This window comes from Tamandua tetradactyla, chromosome 1, assembly GCF_023851605.1.
Source record: "Tamandua tetradactyla isolate mTamTet1 chromosome 1, mTamTet1.pri, whole genome shotgun sequence".
Classification (NCBI taxonomy): Eukaryota; Metazoa; Chordata; class Mammalia; order Pilosa; family Myrmecophagidae; genus Tamandua; species Tamandua tetradactyla.
In genome coordinates, this window is record NC_135327.1 from 165,238,500 (window position 1) to 165,263,565 (window position 25,066).

The window sequence follows — 25,066 nt, forward strand, 5'->3', positions numbered from 1 at the left end:
TATGGTACACATACAACAGATACACACATTTAACAGCCAAACTTGTTTCTTTACTATATTCAATACAGGTTAGTATCTTTCCACAGATCTGGAGCATTCCAGGATGACCTAGGACTTGAGGCCATATGAGAACATTAGGCTATTATGAGAGTTTCTTTATTTACTGTTTGACAAGATGGATTCTATTTCTCCTCAAATTCTGTTTGATCAGGAACACGGTGGCATAACAAGTGTTTGACATCTATTTTCTCATTTCATCCTTGAAAGGACCCTATAACATAGGTAATATTGTTATTCTTTTTTTACAGAGGATGACACCGAGACATGGAGAGATTTAGTAACCTGTCCAAAACCACGTGGCTGGTATCTGGATTTTATACCACACTCTTCTGCCTCTCCTCTAATCTGGACAACCCTCTGAAGGCTACCCTTTTGTGTTTATGGGGTGGAGTATCCCTTGAAAGAGGTGAGTTTTCTTAGTGACAATCCTTAGAAAAGAGACAGGGGCTTCAGCAAGAAATTGGGACCAAGAAGTTTGAACTTGTACAGTCTAGAGAAGAAATTCCTACTCCACACCTGGTCCTTTTCTTTTTAGACTAAACTTTCATGGAGGCAGAGTTGTAGACATCAGTTCTTGGCTACCAAATTTGTCTTCTCCACTTGGAAGCAAGGTCTTGAGCAAAGAAAGTGGTATCCCATGTCCCAAATGATGTATTTTCAGGTTATTTTGTGGGTTTATTTTCCCTTCATTAATTCTTACAAAGACTTCTTTAAATATCCCAGTCTTATCTCACTTGTGTTAAGGATATCAAAGAGAACTGTCAATAGTCCATATTTGGACCAGAGTGCTTAAAGGGTCTATCACATACTGACTCTGAGGCTAACATGGTGATGACAATAGTTAAGTAGAGAAGTCTAAAGGGAAAGTGACTTACTAGAGACATGTTGAGGGTTCAAGACAGCTACTTTTCCCATAGAGAGAACCCCTCAATTGCTAGTATTAGATGATTTTTATTTTATTATATTAAGGAACCTCTTTGCTATTTTGTTCAAAACATAAAAATGAAGATGATCTGGCCCCCAATTTTGGAGGTAATTGCAATCTGCTGGAGAAACAAACATTAACTTAAATGTATATATCCATAAACATATGTCAACACAGTATATATCAACCTTAATAAAAAGTGATAGGTGTTGTAGTAGCAACATAAACAAAGTGGGAGGAAAGGGATGCTACTGGTTATGTCTGAGTGAGGAGGGTCAGAGCCATCTGGAGAAGGAGGTTGTGTAAAAGTCAGTCTACACAGAAAGACAGCACAAGGAGAACTGGGCTCAGACTACTTTCTACAAGACATTATGTTAAGAAGTTTTAAGAAAACCAAAGGAAGTGTGGAGTCATTGGAAAATTTTAAGTAGGACAGTGATAGGTGTGTTTAAAACCAAAAAAGAAAAGAAACCTGGAGCATTATTAGAGGCATACTGGGCAGAAGTAGGAAAAACTATTATAAAGTCAAGTACAAACATTTCTAACTTGCACTAAGGGGAAGGCAGTGAGAGCAATATCAAGTGCTGCCACCCGGCCTTGCTGTGTGTAGGCCAAGGGAGATGAAAACAGATGGGCTCCTGATTTGACAGCTTGGAGGTCATTGGTGGCCTTGACAAAAGCAATTTCAGTGAGTGGTGGAGACAAACCTAGTTCTAGTGGGCTCTAGAGAGAATGAGAAGTGAGGAACTGGACATAGCAGATGTGGAAATCTCTTTCACAGAGTTTTGCTGTGAAAGAGGATAGAGAGATGGAGCAGTAGAAAAACAGATTCCTGTGAAGTCTGGGCTTGTTTTATACAGTTTTGTTTAATTTTTTTTTTTTTTTTTTGAGAAGGATGCTATTGGAGTCTGCTATTGGGAATGATTCAGTGGAGAGAATAAATTGATGATGCAGTAGTATTAGGATTACTGTAGTGGTCAAATCCTTGACTATATAACAAATGAAGGGGTACAGTGCATATTGCAACACAGATATAGAGCATGTCTTCAAAGTAGGATAAAAGCCAGAATATATGGATTTGTAAATGCAAGTAGGTTGACAAGTTTGAGGGAATTATTTCCTGATTGTGTCTTTTTTTCTCAGTGTAATAGAAAGTAAAGTCATCAGATAATGTTGGAAGGGATGGGGTGTCAGAGATTTTAAGGAAAAGGAGAGGTATAAAATAGTAACAGATCTGTTTGACTATGGAAGAGTATTTGTATTGCCTACCAGTGTTAAGGGCCCACTTGAGTTTTAAGCTTTAAACTTAAAGTAAGGCCCTAGTTCCTTTCTATCAATTATCAGCTACTTGAGTAAAGGTACAGTATTAATGGAAAGCTGGATTCATTCAGGTTTGGGGTTTTGGCCAAAATGTATAAAAGAGACAGAGACAGGCAAAGGGAATGAAGATGTACATATACAAGGCAATAATTGTAATGATGGACCTTGTTAGCCAAGCTGAGTAAAGAGTGGAGTCAGGACAAGAATCTGAATGGAGGAGTGAGGTGGCAAGATAAGAGGTGATGGCTAGAGAAAGGGATGCTTAAAAGTAAGGTTTGGGAAGATCTAGCAGGTCTAGGATATAATGATCATGTTAGTGAGAGAATATGGTGGCAGGAGAAGGCAGGCTCACTGATTTGGAAAGGTCAAAGAACAGTGAGGGAAGGATATTGGAAGGATTAGCTTCATAGTTGTTGCAATCACTAGAATTTATGAGCGGTGAGTAGTGAGTACTCATAAGATTTATGAGTAGTGTTGGGAGTCATGACTAGAAGATCTGAGAGGACAGTAAATGTCCTCCAGCAAGAAAAGTGAATGGAAGGTTGCTCTGATGGCATAATTTTCAAAGTTGCTGGTAAAATGGGGAAGGAAGAAACAATGGTTGGGAAGAGCTAGGAGGGCATCTAACTTACCACCAGGCCAGGTGGTGCATGGAATGTGGCAGAAAACTAGCCACCTCTTGAGGGTACTGCAGGAAAGGCTGTGTCCTTAGAAGAGAGCCAAGTTTCAATTGCGCAAGAAAATAAATAGAACATATAAAGAAGAATTTATTTATTTATTAATTTTTTTTACTGCAGGCAGATTTTGACCTGCAAAGGACACAGTGGAAAGAACAGGAACTATGTCAAACTAGCTTTATGAGGATATTAGTGCAGGTAATAAGGAGTGGCCTAGAAGCTTGACTTTCTTATGAGTCACTAAGTACAAAGGGACTAGGATATCATGGCATTAATTTTGATAGTTTCTTCAGGACAAGATAATCAGCTGTAATCACAGACCCATTACTGGGACTTGAGTTTGCAGTGGTGATGCAGGGAATTCAAGGCAGATAACAGGGTGGTATCACCAGGAGCATACGGGACTGTGTGGGCTCATTTTCAGCTTATAGTGGCACATCTGAGGAAAGGAAGAGTTCCTGGATGCAAAATGTGAACAACAGTTGTTTAAGTTTGTTAAATCTACCAGAATGCAATGTACTAGAAACAGGTGGGCTTTTGCAATAGGGATTTATTTACTTGCAGATTGCAGCTCTTAGGCTGTGAAAATGTCCCAGTTAGGGTTATCAACAGGATGATACTGGGACTCTGACGAAAGGCTGCCAGCATCTGGGACACCTCTGTCACATGGGAAAGCGTATGGCTGGCATCTGCTGATCCTTCACTCTTGACTTTCATTGCTTTCAGCTCTGGTTCCAGTTGCTTCCTCTCTGTGTCCTGTGGGTCCTCTCTTATCATCTCTGGAGCTTTTTCTCTCTAAACTCTCTCTAAGTTCTCTTGGCTTTTTTTGTCCTTGATCCTCTCATATAGAACTCCAGTAAAAGGATTGAGACCCACCTTGAATGTAGTGGGTCATATCTCAGTTGAAATAACCTTACCCAAGCTTCTATCCACAACAAATCTGCTTCTTCAGGAAGGAATTAAAAGATCATGGCTTTTTCTGGGGTACATAACAGCTCCAAACTACCAGAATATTAATGATAGATAAAATAATAGTAATAATAATAATACTTTTACAACGTGTAGCATGTGCCTGGCATATATTAAGCACTGTACAGGTACTAAGCTATTTAATACTCACTATGACACATAAACTAGTTTCATATTCTTATTTTACAGGTGGGGGAACTGAGGCAAAGAGACAAATGTGTCTTTCCAAAGTTATACACTTACTAAGCTTATCATTTAAACGTTATCTTAGTAGAAGGAAGAGGAGGAGGAGGGTTTTTTTTTTAACCTGACTACATGATGTTAGTCTACATTTTATTACAGAGCATGTTTAAACATGGGCATCTCTAGTTCCTCAGTCCTCAGGGTAATGCATTATGCACAGGGAATGGACTTTTTGAGAACAAGGAAAACATGGTGCCAAATCAGTAATTGAAGCACACTTTTAGCTCCCTGTAGACTTAATAGTTGTAGGCATTATATATTGTTATCTCAGTAAAATCAGTGGTTCTCAACCAGGAGTGATTTTTCCCTGCTAAGGGCAATATTTTGAAATGTTTTGGGTTGTCAAAACTGGAGAGGGAGTGTGCTACTGGTATCTGGTAGGGAGAAACTAGGGATGCTGCTAAATATTCTAATAAAGCTTTCGTTTTAGATATAGTACCATTTTTTTATATCAGTACTTAGCATTCAACTTATTATGAGTGTTGTTTATTGCTGAGTCAAGTAATGTACCATAACTGTGTTATATATATATATATATATATATATATATATATATATATATATATATAACTTTTGCTATATATATATATAACTTTTGCTTTCTGTGAAGGTAATCATTGCTTTTCAAAAACAACCATTAATTCCTCTTATAGCCACCATTAATCTCTCAATATAATTTTCAACATTGTCAAATCTATCAGTAGTTTAATGCTATTTTTCTCCTAGAGAAACCACCTCCCTGGAGCACTGTGTCTTTATGCACCCTGTAAAACCAGACTCAGAGATGTTAAATGTGCAATGGTCACACAGAACTAGTATATGACAGAGCTGGGACACAAACCCATACAGTTCTTATTGGTGGCTGTTTCAGTTATATATTGGCAAAATAATACTGTATAACAAATCAGTTCCAAAACTTATAGCCTTGAGAAGCAATAATTTATCATATCTCATCTGTCTGGGATTGGCTGTGCTTGGCTGGGGCAGCTCATAAGAGCCAGATCTACCCCACCTGCCTCTTACTCTCTTCCTAGGATCAATAGGCTAGCCCAGGCCTGTTCACACAGAAGCAGCACAAGAGAACAAACTCAATTATATAAGTGCTTCCCACCTTTGATCGTTGCATCCCCCTAATGTTCCATTGATCATACAAGTCAATATCTAAGTACAAACTCAAGGGTAAGGAAAATTTAGTCTACCCATGGAGTGGGAAAAGGAAAGAGTTAATAGTTATTAACAATAATTACATCTTCCACACTATATATCATTGCAAGATACATGAATGACATACAACTCCAACAAAATATCTAATTATTAATATACATAAATCAGTTAACTATGAAACGTCTCAGTTAGTTGCTTTGTTGCTAAAACACAAGCAATTTCCTTAGGAGTAACTATAAATTCTTAGATACTATGGAAATATTAAAACTATATTTCAATGTAATATTGAACATCAAACTTCAATTTGATCTGGGACTTTTGCTTTCTTTTTTTTCTCTTTTCAAACTAATTTTGTGCCATATGTGTCATATCCATTTTATAAATGAAATGTTATAGAAAATAACTTGACTTGGATCTAAAAGCAGAGCATTAAAGTAACTTGCTTTTATACTACATCTATATATAAATGATAAAAAGACGCAATTTAATTTTATTCCTAATTAATGTTCTTAGATTAAACCATACCAGTACTTTTCAAATTTATAACAGGGTTTATATTAAAAGTAAGACATGCTAATATAACCATTCCTTATGGGCCACTAAATAGGAAATACATTTAAGAATAAAACAAGAAGATTTTTAAAGAAAAAAAATGGCTTTCAGTTGACCAAGATGATGGTCTAAGAGGGTCCGGGGTGCCATTCCCCATGGACTTTTGGAATAACTAGCAAAAACTGGCAGAGCCATCTTCCTCAAAACTCTGGAAAACCAATAAAGAATTGCAGTAACTAGGCAGGAGCCGAATCAAGAAAATGCACTTTGAAAAAATGATAGATGGGTGGGCAATGCGGCACAGTGGCGGAGTTCTTGCCTGCCGTGCTGGGGACCCGGGTTTGATTCCTGGTGCCTGCGTATGAAAAGAAAAAAGGTAGGCGAAGCTCATGGCACCCTTGCTGGCTGCACCCTCACGCCTCCCTGGTGTGGTGTGGATTCAGCCTGCACTCCCTTGGAGGGTCCCTGGTCCCTTCCTGCAGGGAGTAGAGTAAGTCCTGTGAGTCTAATGCAGTGCCTTTATGTTGGTGCCAGTCTATCAGGTGGAAGCTTGAAAGACTGAACCAGGAAGCACTCCTTGGTTTGCCCTCCTTGAACTTGCCCTGAAGCCAGAAACAATTTGTAGTCAGTTAAAAAGCAGAGTAAGAAACGATAAGTCCACACTGATTTATTACCTGCTTTAAACATACAATAGAGCACCCAGGAGGTGGAGAAAGTTAGGTATTCTAATTCCTGTAAATGGTGGATTTCCTAAAGCCAGGAACATGCACAATCCCAGGACAAGTTTCAGGCTCAGAAAATGGAGAGGGCCCTACACTTCAGATTGATCTTTTTGATAGGAGGGTGAAACTCTGAAGGAGAGCACCTGTCAACACAGAACCAATTTACAAAGACTGTGAGAGGTGGCTATTGCATTGCTTTCTTTGTTTTTGTTAGCTCCTGGCATATAAAACAATCTCTGTCGGGTGGGTAGCTGGATACAAAATTAAGGTGCTGAGAGCTCAGGGACTAAATCCCAGAATTAATACTTCAAAATCTTAAATTGTACAGTGTGCAATAAAAGAGTAAAAGACAAACAAAAAAACCAGAAAATGATGGAACATTCTAAAGAACAAGATAAAATATCCAAAACCATAAATGAAGATCAGACTTTGACCAAACCAGAAAATGACTTTAAAAAAATGATTCTTGGTATGCTCAAGGAGAAAACACAGAGAAGTAACTAAATGATATCAGGAAAATGATGAATGAACAATTTCAATTTGATATATATATATACATATTTTAAAGGAATCAGATGAAAACATTGGAGTTGAATACCACAAAAATGAAGTGAAAAATACCCTAGGGTATTTCAGCGGTAGATTGCTGCTGGCAAAAGAAAGATTCAAAGAACTGAAAAAGAAATAAAAGGCATCCAAATTGGAAAGGAAGAAGCAAAATTTGTTGTAGTTACAGATTATGTGAATCCATATGTAGAAAATTTTGAAAATCCACAACAAAGCCACTAGAGCTAATAAAGGAATTCAGCAATGTGACAGGGTACAAGTATTCCAGCAATGAAAAATCAGAAGAAGAAATCAAGAAAACCATTCCTGTCAACCCTAAAGAACACCTAGAGCTTAGCTGAGAGTCTGCAAAAGTTTCCTGCACTAAGATTACTTTCCAGGAACCTACAACCCCTAGATGGGTTCCTAAGCCAGATAAATCCTGAAACCCAGAGGGGCCAGCCTCTTCAAGAACATCAACTAGTTCCATCCCCTATCACATATTATTGACAGTATATTATTTTCCAATATAAACAAAATTAGAATGGGCATAGCCTAAATACCCCTGAAGATTGTGAGAAGGATCAAAGGAGAAGGAGAAGTTATAACAGAGAAGATAGGATTTAACAAATGAATGTGACTGCTGGATCATTAAATTGATATTTATTTTAGTCTCCAGTGTGTTGGAGTAGTTAGAAGGAAAAACTTAAAATTGTGGAACTGTAACCCATACCAAACTCTGACATATGTTTCATAACTACTTGTTACAATGTACTTTGAAAGGTATTGCTTTTTTGCATATGTATTTCACAATAAAAAAGTAAAAAAAAAAAAAAAGAGAGAGAGAGGATGAGGAACAAACAGTCTGTGTCTCTAGCTCAGTAATGCTGCTCCTGATTATTTTCTGACCCCAATTCCTGGAACACCGGGCATCAATCTATAAATTCTGTTATTTCCTCCTAGGAACAGATTGAAATTGTACAGACCTGCTTTGTGTTTAGACTACTTTTAAAGCCACTTAATTTGCAATTGCCAGTTGTCACTTTGTGCCACTCAATTAGTCTCTAAATTGGTGTGGAAAGTATTAAGATTGTATTCTCATTAAAATATCCATGCACAGGGGGGCCATAGTGGCTCAGCAGGCAGAGTCCACACCTGTCATGCCAGAGACCTGGGTTTGATTCCCAGTGCTTGCTCATGCAAAAAAATAAATAAATAAAATAAAAATCCATGCACTTTTAGGGGTGTGGGCCAAGAGGGCTCTCTGAGCAGTACAAGGGTCGCACCAGGAAGCAGGTTTGTAACCTCAGGTGGCCCCAGGTTAGTCACTTTACATTCACAGATAGTTTGCAGGGATTTTTCCAACTTTCAGATCACCCTGAACCACTACTGTACAAGGTTTTCAATATTACAAAATATATATACAAAAACACCTTAAAAAAGTAGATGTCAGCAAAGTGAATATTTATTGAAATAAAGTACAAAGAAATAAAATTAAGCAAACTATACAATTTATATAAAATATAGTAAAGTCATGGTACATTTTTTTTTTCACATGGGCAGGCTCTGGGAATCAAACCCCAGTCTCCAGCATGACAGATGAGAATTCTACCACTGAGTCACCATTGCACCACCCCATGATAAGTTTTTATAAGTGGCAATTCTGTAACTCTTGAACTATGTTTTGAGACAGAAATATTAGAGAAAAAGAAAGGAAAAAGGAAAGAAGGAAGGAAAGAAGGAAAGAAAGAAAGAAGAAAGAGAAAGAAAGAAAGAAAATGAAAGAAAAAAAGAAAGGAAGGAAGGAAGGAAGGAAGGAAGAAAGGAAAGAAGAAAGAAAGAAAAAGGAAGAAAGAAAGAAGGAAGGAAGGAGGAAGAGAGGGAGGGATTGAAAAAGAATAGGAGCGATGCAATGTTTCATCTGTCAAATAAGACTAAAAGTCTTGGTGTCACAGCCCCTCTTATTCCTCTTTTGCTACATCCAATAAATTTCTAGATCCTACTTCCCAAATAATCTTCTACTCATTCTGCCACAGCTTTAACTCAGACTTTCAGCATTTCTTATTGGATTATTACAGCAACCTCATAGTTTGTCTTTCATTTAATATTATCCCCCTTTCAGTCAAAGTAATCTTTCTAAAATGCATATCTGCTTACAGATGGTTCACTCTCCTGTTTCAGTGAATATCCAATATCCAAGGATAAATCCAATCTTGGCACAGTATGCACACCTCTTCATGCCCTGACCCCTAGTTCAGCTTCACCTTGCAGTTTCTCTTATCTTGATTTCCTACTTCTCTGTCTTGTTTGGAATGCCCTCTATGCTCTCCACATGAAGTATTTATTCAAATGCTTGATTGAAGACAGATTTTTTTTTTTGTTTAAGATGTAGTTATCTATCCCCTTGTGACTACAGAAAGAGGGTGCTCAATACTCTCTTTCACCAGTTAGCTTGGAAGTATGGTGTAATTCTGTCAGACTTTAAAAGAAGTCTTATGAATGTGAAATTTTGAGATAAGTCAATATAGCATATAGTTTATACAGCAAATCAAAACAAAACAAAACAAAACAAAACAAAACACCTAACCCCAATAGGTAAAAATGTACTTACAAGTTTCTATTAAGAAGTATTTAAATTAATGTAGCTCTGGCCTATGAGGTATTGGGACATGAGACAGAATAAGTGTAGTGTCACACACAACAGAGAAAATGTACAAGCAAAGGCTAAAACCAGTGGTTAGTGTGGATTATAGAATAAAGTTCCATCTCTGAAAAATCTTGGCCAAGTCTTCCTCTCTCTCTAATTTGAGAGCAAGTTTGTAATGGGGAATGAACTGATGAGTTAATTCACACTAAACACATTGAATTTGAAATTCACCTACTCAGTCTTTGGAAATTTTTTTATGACAAAAGGTAACATTAACTCAAATATGAATTTAACTGTACACCAAAGGAGACAATTCCCTGGGGCAGGATCATTTACTAATCAAATAGTAACCATGAGGTCCAAATGGTTGGCGCTGTATCTAGGTGAGGAACCCCACAGAAAGCACACAGTGGGGAGCCGGGAGAGCGGAGGGCCAAAAATGGAAGAAAGCCTCTAAAAAGAAAGATGGAAGAGGTTCTGGGAATCTAAAAAGCACCATCAGATACAGGCACATCCCATCGTTTCTGAGCAAGGTAAGTTTTCTTTTCACCCTGCCTTTAATTCAAATTCCACAGCTTCCTGATATACAAAATTTCCCCTTCACTCACTTCCTTCAAATACATGAAATCTTTTGAGTTTCAAAGTTTTGATCTCCTAAGAGCTTTACCATATGCTAATGCAGAGGATCCAACAGAATAGGAAGGCTTTAATTTCAAACTTACATAATAAGTTTACTATTTTTTCACTCTGTTATTCCTATTTTTCCAATTTCCTCCCAGTCAGTCTCATAAGGAGAATAAGAAGACTCATGTATAGGGCATAGCAAAGGCCAGACATGCAGTTGTATTTCCATCTGAAAACATTTTAATATTTTGTTCAAATTTTTTTCTGATAAAGCTGTGATTAGGGCCTTATCTCTTCTACAAATCAGGTTGTATCTAAAGCTGTGAAAGTTATAGAAGTGTGTTTCTTAAACTTGAATGACGTTCTCATTAATATAAAAAATATCATGCATATAATTTTTATTGTAAAGTTGCTTAATAACAAACAAAACAAAAGCAGGGACAAAATCTTACATTTGTTTTTCTTATAAAAAATCTATATTAATACAAAGCAAACCATGATGAAACATTAAAAATAAACTTTTCCATGAAGATGAGAAGGCAGTGGTATAATATATTTAAGATTCTGAAGGAGAAAAACTGACAACAAAGAATTCTATATCCAGAAAAACCATCCTTCAAAAATGAGGGAAAGAACATCAACTAGTTCCACCCTATCCCATATTATTGACAACACTTTTCAACATGAAAAAGTTGGAATGGGCACAGCCCAAATACCATTAAAGATTAGGAGAAAGATCAAAGGAAATGATGGAATTGTAATAGAGAATATAGGATTTAACAAATGAGTTAGATTGCTGAATCGATTATATTGATATCTCTTTTAGTTGCCAGTGTCTTGGGGCAGCCAGCCAGAAGGAAAAACATAAAGTTTTGGAACTGTATCCCACACCAAACTCTGAAATCTGTTCAATAACTAATTTTTGTAGTGTGCTTTGAAGTTTACTGGTTTTTTTACATATGCTATTTTTCACAATAAAAAAACTTAATTTAATAAGATAGATCACATTGCTTTTCTGAAGTCAATTACAGGTATTGGGTTTAAGAAAATAAGATTTAGTCTCTGATATTGTACTCTGTTGTACAATCTGTTGCTACACACCTGTTCACATAAATATAGTTCATAATTCTCTAGGATTAATGCCTTTGAGGCTCTTTTAGTGTTGTGAATTCAGGATAATCAAATCCATTGAATAATCACAAATGTCAGTTTTAATGAGATGGTACTGAACTGTAAAGCTATTCTTTTGTTCTCTTGAAGATAAATGTAGTATTATAGTGTTAATTAAATTTACTTTGGTTAATCTAATCCAATTATTTGTTGCACTTAAGAACAGAAAAGTGTTTGGGGTGCTAAATGAAGTGATTTGGCAATTCAATCTGAAGGATGAATATGGTATATTTCATCTGGGTTCAAAAATGTCTGTATTATCATGCACATCATGATAAATTGATTTCCTGTCACAATTCTTTATACAAACTACCATGGAAACCTTAATACATTTAGTGTACCTTAAAATCATTGGCTTTTCACTTGGCACAGCCTCAATAGCAACCATATTAGTAACTAGAACTAAAAACTGTGCAGGATTTGCTTAAAAGATTGTATCATTGTGCTGGTTTGAAAGGATGAATGTCTCCTAGAAAAGCCATGTTTTAATCTAAATCCCATTTCATAAAGGCAGAATAATCCCATTCAATACTGTATGTTTGAAACTGTAATCAGATCATCATCCTGAAGATGTGATTTAATCAAGAGTGGTTGTCAAACTGAATTAGGTGATGACATGTCTCCACCCATTTGGGTGGGTCTTGATTAGTTTCTGGAGTCCTATAAAAGAAGAAACACTTTGGAGAATGAAGGAGAATTGGAGAGAGCAGAGAATGCTGCAGTACCACAAAGCAGAGGGTCCACGAGCCAGCGACCTTAAGAGATGAAGAAGGAAAACACCTCCTGGGGAGCTTCATGAAATGGGAAGCCAGGAGAGAAAGCTAGTAGATGATGCCATGTTCACCATGTGCCCTTCCACTGAGAGAGAAGCCCTGACTGTGTTTGCCATGTGCCTTCTCACTTAAGAAAAAAACCCTGAACTTCATCGGACTTCTTGAACCAAGGTATCTTTTCCTGGATGCCTGTGATTAGACATTTCTATAGACTTGTTTAATTGGGACATTTTCTTGGCCTTAGAACTATAAACCAGCAACTGATTAAATTCCCCTTTTTAAAAGCCATTCTGTTTCTGGTATATTGCATTCAGGCAGCTAGCAAACTAGAACAAGCTTTAAAATGAAAGGGGAAAAAATCCCTTAGAAAATAGTGAATTTCCAATATGTCTTCAGATATTTGGGGGAAATGCTGCTTAAAGAAAGTTTTGATGATACATATTTACTCATTATGCAAAAATATACCATACAGTATTTATTTGGTGAGAGGTAAACTTGATGTAACTTTGATATGAAAAAGCTTTTCCTTACCTTGGAAAGACAATCACATGGTTTAATGGTGGCAAACTTACCTTTATTTTTGTGGAGGGGAGAGAAAGAACACTGAAGACAAGGAAACTAATATCCTTTGGTGGATTATATAATTAACAAGTTGTAAATGAGGACAGTTAGAGAAGTGATCCAAGTTTAGCTGATTGTCACATAATGCCAGTTTCAGAAGATTGCAGGAATTTAAAGGAGAAAGGGGACATAAGAAGGAATGGTGGATATATTCCTTTAAGCAGTAACCACTGATCACTCTGGAAAAAGAAAAGTTAAAGCAGATAGAGAAACCTGTTTGGACCTCTAAGAACTTTTCTGGGAAGTGTTAATTCCAAGCTAAGTGATTAGGCTTCCTTTGCTCTACTCTAACTCGGGAGTAAACCAAAGTTTGGTTAAGGAATAACTGTTGATCTTAGGCATGCAATGAACAGTTAGTTAATAGTAACTAATTACTTATTGGCATGACATAAAGTTTAATAAAAGCTGCATTAATTTCTTCTCTAACATGATGAGCTTGCTGAGGCTTGGAGACACAGTGGTATTCGAAGGTTAGTTTCAACGGAATGAATTGTATAGAAACTGAGATTAGGGAGATACATAAACTCTGAGGCTCAGATTTCTGTTTCCTGAAAGGAAAAGGAGAAAAGATTAATATAAACTATAATTTGAAAGAAGATGTGATAGGATTTGATCGTTGATTGCATACAAAGTGTGCAAGAAGAACTTAAAGTTTGATACTTTGTATGAAATTTATATCCTGGTCAGCTGGAAAAAGATTAGAGTGACTCAAGGAATTTGCAGAAACATTGGTTGTTACATTTAGGGCAGCATCTTCTAAAATGTATTGTATGAAAGACCAAACACAAAACAAAACAACTCAAGAATCTGTTCTGTATTCAAACAGTTTGGAAAACTGTATATTATATGAAGCTCTTGGAAACTCACAATAAGCATTAAACAATATAATCTTTGAAAAGTTCTACAGTAAAGAAATGTCTTAAAAGTTGTTTAAATCAGAGCTTCTCAAACGTAATTGAATGTATTTTTTTTTTAATTCTCAAGTACTGATTTAGGGAGAAAGGAACAACAGGTTGAGAAAGCCCAGAGAACCCAAGAGGAAAGAATTAAATTGAAAAGTTCTCAACTTAAAAGTTTTGAAAGTTAAGAATAATCTTATGTGCTTGTTTGTTTGTGTCTTTAGATACCAAATACTTTATCAAATAATTTGAGCTCTCTTAGGATATTTAAAATACATTTTGCTCTGGAATTTTTTTCCCACATTAAATTTTAATTTTCCTTCAACTGACCTCAAACATGAAATGTTTAGTATAAATTAGAGCCCAAATGGAAGTAATAAACATAACTTAAAATGTAAACTCTTCAGTGGGTTTAAATATAATAAATATCTCAGTAATACATTTTTCTGAGTTTTAAATTTTCAGAAAACATGGTATAGAGCTCTGCCACTCAATAAAGTTACCACTAGCCACATCTGACTATTTAAACTCTAAATATAATTTAAATCTAGTTCCTCAAGTATACCAGCTAGATTTAAATTGTGTAATAGATACATATTGTTAATTACTGCCATATTGAACCATGCCATACAGAATACTTCATCATAGCAGAATATTCTACTGGAAAACACTGGTATAGATTATCAAGTTATTTATCAACATATAAATTTAACTGGTTTAGTCATTAGGCTTATTCCAGAAAGTTTGCTGTTGGTAAATGAAGTGGTTTAGATAGGCCATTTAAGAGCTCAACTTCAGCCATTGACCTTTTACCATTTTGAAAAGTTTGTATCAACCTCCTTAAACTATTCAGGGCAGCAGGTTGCCCCTTTCATAACTCCTTATCAATAAACCACCATGTTACCCCTAAGATATAATGTGTGTGGTGAAAGATGAAATCTGGGATTTATTTACCTTCATAAATTCCACCTACTGTTTCAACAGGAAACTTTCACTAAGATTACTTTTAGCATTTGGGTGAGTCTGATGATTTCTAATACCAAGAGTGTCTTGAAAGATATCTCTTTACAGTGTTGTGCTTCAGTTGGAGAAGGAAAAAAATAAACCTTTAAACTGCAAACAGTAGGTTCTTAGAAAACCACTATTTTCTTCTGCCAGTGTGTCTACACTACCTGATTTGCCTGCAGCTTCCATAATAATAATATGACTTTCTGGATTAAAATATATATATGTATCTATTGGCTAAGAAAGCCAAATACCCTTGTTATCTATTTCATGCCCCACACAGCAAAACATCACATTGCTAAGCATAGGTTTATTTATAGATCATATAGAAATAGAATTAGAAATTTGTATTGCTGATATAGAAATAATTACCCTATAAACTTAATGGAAAGATGGTTGCCCAATAATACTTATAGTGCATTATAAATTGATTTTCTCCTCTTGAATACCACCAGTCAAATATTTTAAACACCCAGATTTCAAAACATATTCCATGAATTTCAGGGAATTAGTTTTGAGCATACCTGCCCTCTCAAGTCTCTGTTGCACTCTCAGAAAGGCTTGGAGACACAGTGTCTGCAATCAGATGTTTCCAGAGACTAATTTTCAGAGTAAAAATAAGATAGTCTCAGGAGGAAAAAATTAAAATGAGGAGTTATGCATTAGAAATCTGTATATGAATACTAAGAAAGGTTTAAACTAGGTATGGACAAACAGAGCCCTTCCCTAAAGAGAATGCAAAAACAACAGTGATTGAATGATGCAGAAGAATAAATGCCCTCACTTCGATGCAGTCGTGAGCTTGCTGAGCGGCAGATAATGTTGCCAAAAAAGAATGCTGAACTGGAGTCTCATTCCTGTCCCTCACTAGCTGTGTGGTAGTGGACATGTGCCACTGGCTTCACGTGTGGGTTGTAGATAACAATAATTATTATTATTCACGATCAATGTGGGAATTAAAAGAAAATAAGTATCAGACTTGCACATTTTGAGTACCAGTAGTATGCACTCAATAAATCATACTGAATGATGAATGAATCAAAAATAAAAAAGTTAGTCATGATGTGGATTTAAATTCTTTATGCATAGAGCTGCCCTCAGCAGCTTTCTCTGGGTTCTTTACTGGATTAGGTATATTGAGCAACATGAAATTTCGTGTGGTGCCAGCCCAAGTTTCTTTCCCCTAACCCCCGATGCCCTTGCAACATTCCCTTTTCCCTCTATCTGTCTATGTAGATGTTTAGAGATTGCAGCTCAGGATCCAGGCTGCCTCAGTCTAAATCCTGACTCTCCCACCTGTGACCTTGGGCTGGATGGTTAACTTCCTCTGTGTGAACAAGAAAATGAAAACCCTCCCTTGACCCCATGTGTCTCTTTAGCTACAGGCCAATCTTTCTCTTCCTCTTACAATCAAACTTTAAAAAAACAGGCACACAAGTCATTTATGCCATTGTCTCCATTTCCTCAGACTGCAGTCCTAAAATACTTCAATTTGACATCCTCCCTTCTTTACACCATCCCCTACCCCCACTCCAGGAATATCTTAAAACACAATGGGCATTGTGTGATTCCTGGCCCATGCACTACCCACCTCCCCCTCCCAAAATTCAACAAATGGTGCTGCAGTAACGGGATAGTTACATGGAAAAAGAATGAAATGTGACCCCCAAAATACAGCATAAAAAATATACAGTGGACATTCATTCAGTTCTTATTTTACTTTAACTTTAAGCAGAATGTGATGATACTGAACCTATCTTCCTCCTCCCTTTCTCTTCTATTGTGGATGACACCATATTCTCTGGGTCTCCCTCCTATTTGAACATTTATTCCCATATCTCTTGAAGGCTTCCTTTTCCTGTTTATTGTAAACTCAAGTCTCTGAGTTTACATCCATTTCTTGTCCATGCCTACTATTCAGGTTTCTCAAACTTAGATATGTGTGGGACCTCCTGTATTGTCCCACTCAACTGGGAGTGGTATGGTTTTCTATCCTATACCACTTCTGGCCCTACTCCTCATCTCCTGGTTCCAAAGAACTTACCCTCTCTTTCCAGGGACTTCTGAGAATACTAGTCTCCAGTTGAAGAAATGGTGAGCAATTCAGATGTGATCCAGTTGAGTCTTAGGTATGCCCAATAGTCTTTTTCTATATGATCTGCCAATAACACTGACAATAAGTGAAGCTAACCCTACCCTAACTTGAGTCAATGTGCTCATGTAACAGGTGATTGAGACCTGTGGCAGTTTTCAAGCAGCTTCCTGGTGCTAGTTGATTATGATGCTAGGAAGTCTCTAACACTGATTCCATTCCTCTCTTTGTGGTACTCACCTTCCTAGTTTCCTGACATCCTCCTTCACACATACACACGCACAAACACACACATTCTACCTCCTACTACATCACAGACTAGTGTACTCTTATTTCAGACTCATCACCTTAGAATTCTCTCTTTATCTTTTGCATTTAATATTTTTATTATGCTGTATCTTTCAGTAAGTCTCTTTGGGTTTATCCTGTTTGGAGTTTGTTGGACTTCTTCAATGTGTATGTTCATGGTTTTCATCAAATTTAGGAATTTTGTGGCCATTGTTTCCTCCAATATTCTTTCTGCCCCCTTTACCCTCTCTTGCCCTTCTGAGACTCCCATAATGTGTATAGTGGAATGCTTCATGTTGTCCTGCAGACCCCCTAGACTCTACTCACTTTTTTCCATTTTTTTCTCTATCTTCTCTTCAAACTGTATGATTTCTATTGTTCTGTCTTCTAATTCACTGATTCTTTCTTTGACTTGTTTAAATCTGCTGTTGAATGCCTCTAATGCATTTTTTTTTTCTCTAATGCATTTTTAATTCCCTCTGTTGTGTTCTTCATGCCCCAAATTCTCTTTGGTTCCTTTACAAAATTTCTAATTTCTTTTGTTCATGCATTATTTTCTTTATTCCCTATAGTCCCATATCCACATTTTTCTTTAGCTCATTGAACTTATTTAGGAGATATGACTGACATCTTTGATTAGTTGTTCTAATTTCCAAGCTTCCTCTATTCTTTTAACTTGTTTCTTTGAATGAGCCATCTTTTCCTATTTCTTTGTATGATTTGTGATCTTTTGTTGATATCTGGCATTTGATTATTTTGACATGTTAACTCTGGAAGTCAGTTTCTCCCTTGCACCTAAGGATTTACTGTAAATTTGTTGAATCTTTGGAATAGTTTGTGGTTCAGTTTAGTTTTTCTCAAGTTTCTCTGAGCCTCCACCTTGCCATGGGCATGCATAATGACTTCAAATATGTACAACTATTTCCCTTACAGGAGAGGATTTTCTCTCTCCAGCCCATCCTCCCAGAGTCCTGGACCGTGCTCTTTGATTTTATACAGGTTTTTTTTTTTTTTTTACTCCATGGAAGCTGTGGTTAGCTGAGCTCCACTCCCAGGCTCTGGTCCACCTTTTAACTCCAGGTTTCAGCCCTGGGTCCATATTTGCCATTCAGCAGCCCCACTACCCCTTCCATGAAGTTTCTCTGCCTGGGTAACTTCTGGGTTAAGGGATCCAGACCTGCATCCTGAGTCTGTCTTTCACAGAGACAAATGGGTTTGATGTACAAAGACACCCAATATTTTCATTTAGGTGTACTGGTAATGAGATCCTAGGGTTCCAGACTAGTCACCAGAGTGGTACTATGGATCAATCTGACTTCAGAAAGCTGCATCTGAATGCATGGGCCTGGACCATGTGTAGGTCTGTGGGTCCTCAGAGCAGTGTCTCAATGTGCGTTGATTATTTGTGTGGATGGTAGTCAGGAACTTTCAGTAGAATGTGTCCTGGATGCAAAATCCACAGGGCAGGCTGTGAAGCTGATGACTCCAATGGAGAGTCTGGATGAACTCCACAAGAGAGGCTCCCTGGCTGAAGCAGAAAAAGAGACTGTTTCTTCTGAATCCTCCTTAAAAGCCTTCCACTGATTAGATTAACATCACTCATTGCAGAAGACACTCCCTTTGGCTGATTACAAATGGAATCAGCTGTGGATGCAGTCAACGTGATCATAATTTAATTCTATGAAATGTCCTCATAGCAACAAACAGGCCAGCACTGGCCCAACCAGACAAATGGGTACACCGCCTGACCAAGTTGACACATGAAATTGACCATGACAGCTCTGCAACTGACAGCTTTCCTCCAATTTGTTTTTGAATGAAAAACACACTTAATACTGTCTTGAACAGTCTAAGCTGAGGATGAGAAACCACCTGTCAGAGATGTTGTAAGCAGTTATTCCTCTCTTGTGTGGCAAGCTGGATGTTATTAACCTTCATAGTTTCTGAACTCTGAATCTCCTTAACCATGGTAAAAATATATGTTTTGTAGATGGTAAAGTTGACCCATGTGACTTACGGATTCTAATGGAATGTTAAGAGGTAAGATGAAAATTAAATCTTTCCCTATGTGAGGGGCCAATCTCTCTCTTGCCTCTTTTTCTGCATATCCCCACCTCTTTCTCTCTTTTTTTCTCTCTCTCTAACAACAGTCTAATTTGCTTGATCATTTTGTGAAAAGAATGAAAGAATTAAGGAAAAGATTATCTTTCTCTATACTCATCACAGATTAATTTACAGTCTGTATTCCTAGTGACTTGAAAGCCACAGCCTATGCCATGGCTTGATGCCTCGATACTAGAAATTCAAATGAGGCCAAGGAGTGAATAGAAGTCCATGCAAACAACGGCTGTTTTTCTTGGCTTCTCTGGTACAAAGCCCAAAAATAGACAAAGAAAAAAAATCTAGCAACACAAGAGATCCATTTTTACTGTCATCTTTCAATTCAGCCTAAAATGAGGCATGTGTTTGATTGAAGGAGGTGAAGGAAGTCTGTTCTTAAACTTTTCTTCAGTAAAGGTGCTCGACTCCATTAAGCACTAGTGGACATAGTAAATTTAAAATTAATTTAAAATGTAAATGATTTTCAATGCCTTTTAAAATAAACAAAAATTGATTTCATTAAAATTGCTTTCAGAAATTGCAAAGCAATGACTTATTCATTACTCTATGTCTGTATCATTACTATAACTTCCTTTCCAAATGTATCAATGCTTTATGTATTTTGGAAGTGGGAAAAGAAGCAATTCAGTCTACCAAAACTCTTCATCATCATCTTCTTAAACAGAACCATGTCAATAATACTGATGAGACTATTTTAAAAGAGTAGAAATTCTTCTTTTCGAAGTGGTAGAGTTGTCTGATTTGAGATGTTCCTTAAACAAAAAAAAGACAGATTATATTTTTCTAAGCTGCGTTTTGTTGACTTGAAACATGAGCTGTCAAATATTTATAATAAAATATTCAAAGTTAAGTACACTGAGTCATTGAAATGTTGAAATGGACATCCAACTTATGGGAGTCCATATATGCATAGGTTGAGCTTATAGAAGTCCAGGTGCAGACACATGTTGCATGAAAAACTTTAAAGGTCTTATTTCTCTTTCAATTTAGAACCCCAAAACAATTTATTTAAAAGTTGAAACAAGAGATTTCAGCGTTGTATAAATAAGATATAGAGAAAAACTACATTTCTTATTGCCTTTCTTCATGTTTTTCTATTAAGAATTTCATTTCCTGGACTCTGAAAGACATTTATTAGCACTCAGAATGAATGTTTTCATAAAAATTATTATTTGGGGCCATTTAGCGCTAAAACTAATTCTCATCCTGAGCACTATAATAACTATATAGGAATAATTATATGCATTTTCCTTAGCTTGTGATATGAAATATCTTGCATTTTGGCATATATTCTTATACTTACGACTATCTGATTCCGATAAATCAATGAAGGAACTTCATTTCAGTTCACCAGTTGTATATGAAGGCATATCATCTGGGGAATTAGAACTACGATGATTTTCAATTATGCATCTTAGTAAGCAACCTTGATATTTACCATGAAATCAAAGGCAACATGAATTAAATTTTTTGCTCCTAGTGTCTAGCTTTTATACAGCTATTCTTTTATCTTAATAATGGAAGGGAGGAGCAACACAAACTGATGCAATCCATATAGGATCTGAAATAACTGTGGTCAGTAGGCTGAGGCATGACAGTATTGATGTTAAGAACAGACCCTAGGGTCCAATGTGTTTGATTTCAAACATAAATGCTCCATAGCTGTGTGACTTTGAGCGTTAGTTAACCCAACTGGGCTTCAGTTTTTCTTATTCTCCTCTCTATCTCTATCATCTGTAGAGCAGTTGCTGGTACATGGTGAGACCACTTAACTATTCCATTGCACTGTATCATTTTACATCTGAGCTACTAATGTGAAATGAATTCCAATTACCTGATGGTTCCTTCCTTTGCCTGATTTTCTTCAAAGGTTCAAAGTTGCAGCAAAATATAAATTTTAAGAAATTGAATAAACACAGAATGAGAAGCCCTAAAGCAAGGTACTGAACTAACAGGCAAGATAACTACTTTCTGAATACATAAAAACTAGCTCTCTGTAGAACTAGCAAAGAGACTGTTAATGGGTTTTTGCTTTAGAGATGATAGAAGCTATTACAGGAAGAGGCCTGATGAGCTGATGTATGCCCTCATAGTTTTAACGACTGCCTCTCATAACTTAATCTTATCTAAATGAAATCACTAGAATGTGATCTTCAAAGGACAGAAAATTTGCTTGGTTACTACCGTCCCTAGAGTCCAAGCAACTGCCTGGCAAATGGATGTTCAATAACTATTTCTTGAATGATGTGAATGAATGGAAAAGCTGTGATCTTTCCTTTAAAGAATATTAGCAAAGAACAAACAATCAAAGCAAACAAGAATACCACGCTTTCCTACTTCCTGACACATTTCTGACCCTGAGAACACTGGTAAACAGGTAAGCAGGTATAAGAAGCAGCATGTAAAGGGCATAAAGGCAAATATGTAATGTTAGCAAGTATTTTAGAAGTCATGAATTTGTTTAAGCATTCACAGGAGTCTGTGATTTAAATGGTGCTGCCTTTAATTCAGATTTGTGTGCAATGTCACGTCCAGGGTTTTCAGAGATCTTTTACCTGTGAACAAGTGTGTATAAGCTATTCTTACATGAAATTCTCTGCAAATATTTAGCTTACTTTGAAAAGTTTCTACTCTACTTTCACTGGCTAATACAATCAGTTGGATATGCTGCATTTCACAGGTGGGACTGACTAAATACCTTTACTTATAATTTAGTTCAGTCTAAGATTTGGATTAAAACAATGTAACACTCTTAGAACAATGCTGGACTTAATTCTTAATATTATTCCTTTCTACTCTCCTAGCAAACATTTTTAGAAAATAGAAAAAAATCCCTTTTAACAGCATAACCAAACTGGTGATATGAATAGGAAACTTTTCGTTTATACACAATCTGTTTTCCTAATTATCTTTGTAATGAAAACTGAGAAGGTATTAGTCATTCTTAGCTGAGCCATACTCAATTCTACTTGTCTTTTCTAAATATAATAATGACAGCAAACAACCTCAAAGTACCTTATTAATTAATTAGACCTGATTTCTTAAAATGTTTTATATTCTCTCTTTTACCTATGGAGCTTCCGGACATTAATAGTGAGTCACCAAAATGCCAACATTGATTTACAATATGTATTATCACAGCAGATCTGGCCCAAGAATATTGTGTGGACCCTGGATGAAAAAGACAAACGTTTACAAGTAAACTATGGAAGATACATCCTCAGAACATACATCTGTATGCACAGAAAACAATTAGGCCTAATGCAATCAGGGTGAACATTCAGATTCATTTTATTTCAAGGTCCTGCTTCTACTCTTGAAGCTCTGCCTAGAAAAGGGTCCTTAGGGTTAGAACACTACTGAAGGTGGTATAACTTCTCTTAGCTCCTGGACATGTGAGGTAAGCATTTTACATTATTGCACAATAACAAAAATTTACAGCCATAGTTAACACAAGGTCTGATGAACTTTAACACACCAGTGTCTGAGGCTAACCAACATTGGAAAGCAATCATTGCTAGGATGACGATCAAATATCTTAACACAGTGTCTTCTTTTAGAGTTGCTAGAAAAGATTTCTTATTTAAAAATCTATTCATAGGTTGTGTTTTCACATTTGTCAGCTTCTTTTCACTTGTGTGCTAGACAGAGGCACTTTAAGAACTATTAACTGTAGTTTCAGTAGTACAAGATACTGAATTTCAGCAGTCATGGTAAATATGGCAAAGAATTAAAATGAAATTAGATTAAAAATAAATAATTAAATTAGAAAATTTAAAAATCACTGGTCTCTGATTTGAAGAACTTCTTCACTAAAAAATAGATTAGTAGCTATCCCCCATTTATGCCCAAATAAGTGAACACCACAGCTTTCCGATGTTAAGGTATAATGGTTTTGATGCTTCGTTTTGTAAGGACTTTAAAACATCTACCAGTTAAGTAGTTTGAGTTATATCTCGAACAACATTTCAAAGTATTGTATTATGCATAGGTTACAAATAGAAAAAAACCAAAAGGGCAAATAAAACATGTTGGAAGTGTTTAGTAAAGAGTATAAAATTAAAAGACTAAAAAACCCACTCCATTTTAAATGTGTAAAAATAAATCGCATTCATTCGTGGGAATCCAGTGACTTTGTTTTCTGTTTGTTTGGTTTTTTTCTTAGGTGGTTGGTAGGTACTGCACCCTCCACAATACGTTGAAAAGTAGGTCCTGGTAAACACTAAGGAATATCCAACCAGGTAAATACATCAGGGTGATGAGACCCATGAAATTGAGTGGGTAGTGCGAATAGTCCCAAGAACAAGCCCCGCAAGTTCGGAGTCCCAGACCCCAGGACAACTCCCACGCGTAGATGAATAGCACATATACGGGCAACCGCTTCCAGGTGCCCCAGCCCCAGTTATAGTAGAGGTGGAAGTAGAGCTTTTCCACCACGTAGCTGCAGCTGCCATACATAAAGAAGGACCAGAGCGACGTGTGGCCGCTGGCTGCCTCGTTCCCCTGCCCCAACACATTAAAGAAGAAAGTGAAGAAGATCTCGTCCAGAAAGCCGTGCATTCCGAAGAAGAGAAAGCGGAGCAGGTCCGGCAGCCCCTGGCTGGGGGCGCTCCCGGCGCCCCTGAGGACACCTGGTGGTCGCCTCTGGCCACTTGCTGCAGCAAAGGCCCGGGAGCCGGGACGGGCGGGGGTCGTGCCAAGCCTCTGCTGCTGCTGTTGTTGCCGCCGCTGGTACCGCAAGCGCAGAAAGCGCCTCAAGAACACTTGGCAGTGGTAGAGCGCCAGCATGTACTGCAACGCCAAGTCCAGCGCTCCCGAAGCCTCTGAGCCCCCCGGCCCGCCGCCCAGGCTGAGCAGCTGCGTCTGGCCAGCCAGGGTCTGCAACCCCACGTGGGCCGACGGATAGAGGAGGAAATTGAAGAGGAAGGTGCTGGAACAGCGCCGCTGCTGCAGGTAGATCTTCTCCAGGGCGAAGTGGGTGAGCGAGTGCAGCAGACAGCGGTAGGGCGAGGAGAAGCCCAGCATCCGGGGGTCCGGGCTCTGCGCAAAGCGTAGAGCCGAAGTCACCAGCACATCCAGGGTGATTCCGTGCATCCCGTAGAAGTAGAGACGCATCCAGGCCGGCAACACCGCGCCCTCGGCGGGCGCTTCAGCAGTGGACAGCGGCCCAGGGCTGCCGGCTGCCGCCTGGCCTCCAGGTTCGCTGGGGGCTCCTGGACGCCGCCCCGAGCTGCCACTCCAGGCCAGCCCCTCGTTGACCGCGTCGCCGCTGGCCATGGGCTCCGACGCTACCCGGACGCCTGAGCTCGCGCCGCAGCTGCCGGGTGCGCCGAGATGCGGGGCCGAGCGGCCGAGCTCGGCGCCGCCTCCCGGCCGCTGGTCGAGCAGCGGCCCCCGGGGGACACGCGAGGAGCTCTGTCCCGGCCGCGGCCCGGAGGCTGTGGGAGCTGCTGCGCTCCGGACACTTGCGGGCCGTCCGGCTCACGGAGTTCCCCCGCCACGGCCCTCCAGCGCCCTCCTCTCCAGTCTTGGGCGAGGTGTGGCGGCCAGGAGCCCGCGCTCACAGTGTGCGGCCTAATGGGCTGGGAGGCCCGGCGAGGGGAGGCGGCGCCGGGGCTCCGAGGAGAAATGCTGCGGCTGGTACAAAC

General features: G+C 38.1%; 1 protein-coding gene across 1 annotated transcript; it reads right to left on the reverse strand.

Annotated features, from left to right (window-relative positions):
* Positions 1–22,691: 22,691 nt before the first annotated feature.
* On the reverse strand, positions 22,692–24,710 carry TMEM229A (transmembrane protein 229A). The gene has a single exon (XM_077122493.1). The coding sequence runs from the start codon at positions 24,693–24,695 to the stop codon at positions 23,580–23,582; it is 1,116 nt and encodes a 371-aa protein (XP_076978608.1). The 5' UTR covers positions 24,696–24,710; the 3' UTR covers positions 22,692–23,579.
* Between the last annotated feature and the right edge of the window lie 356 nt (positions 24,711–25,066).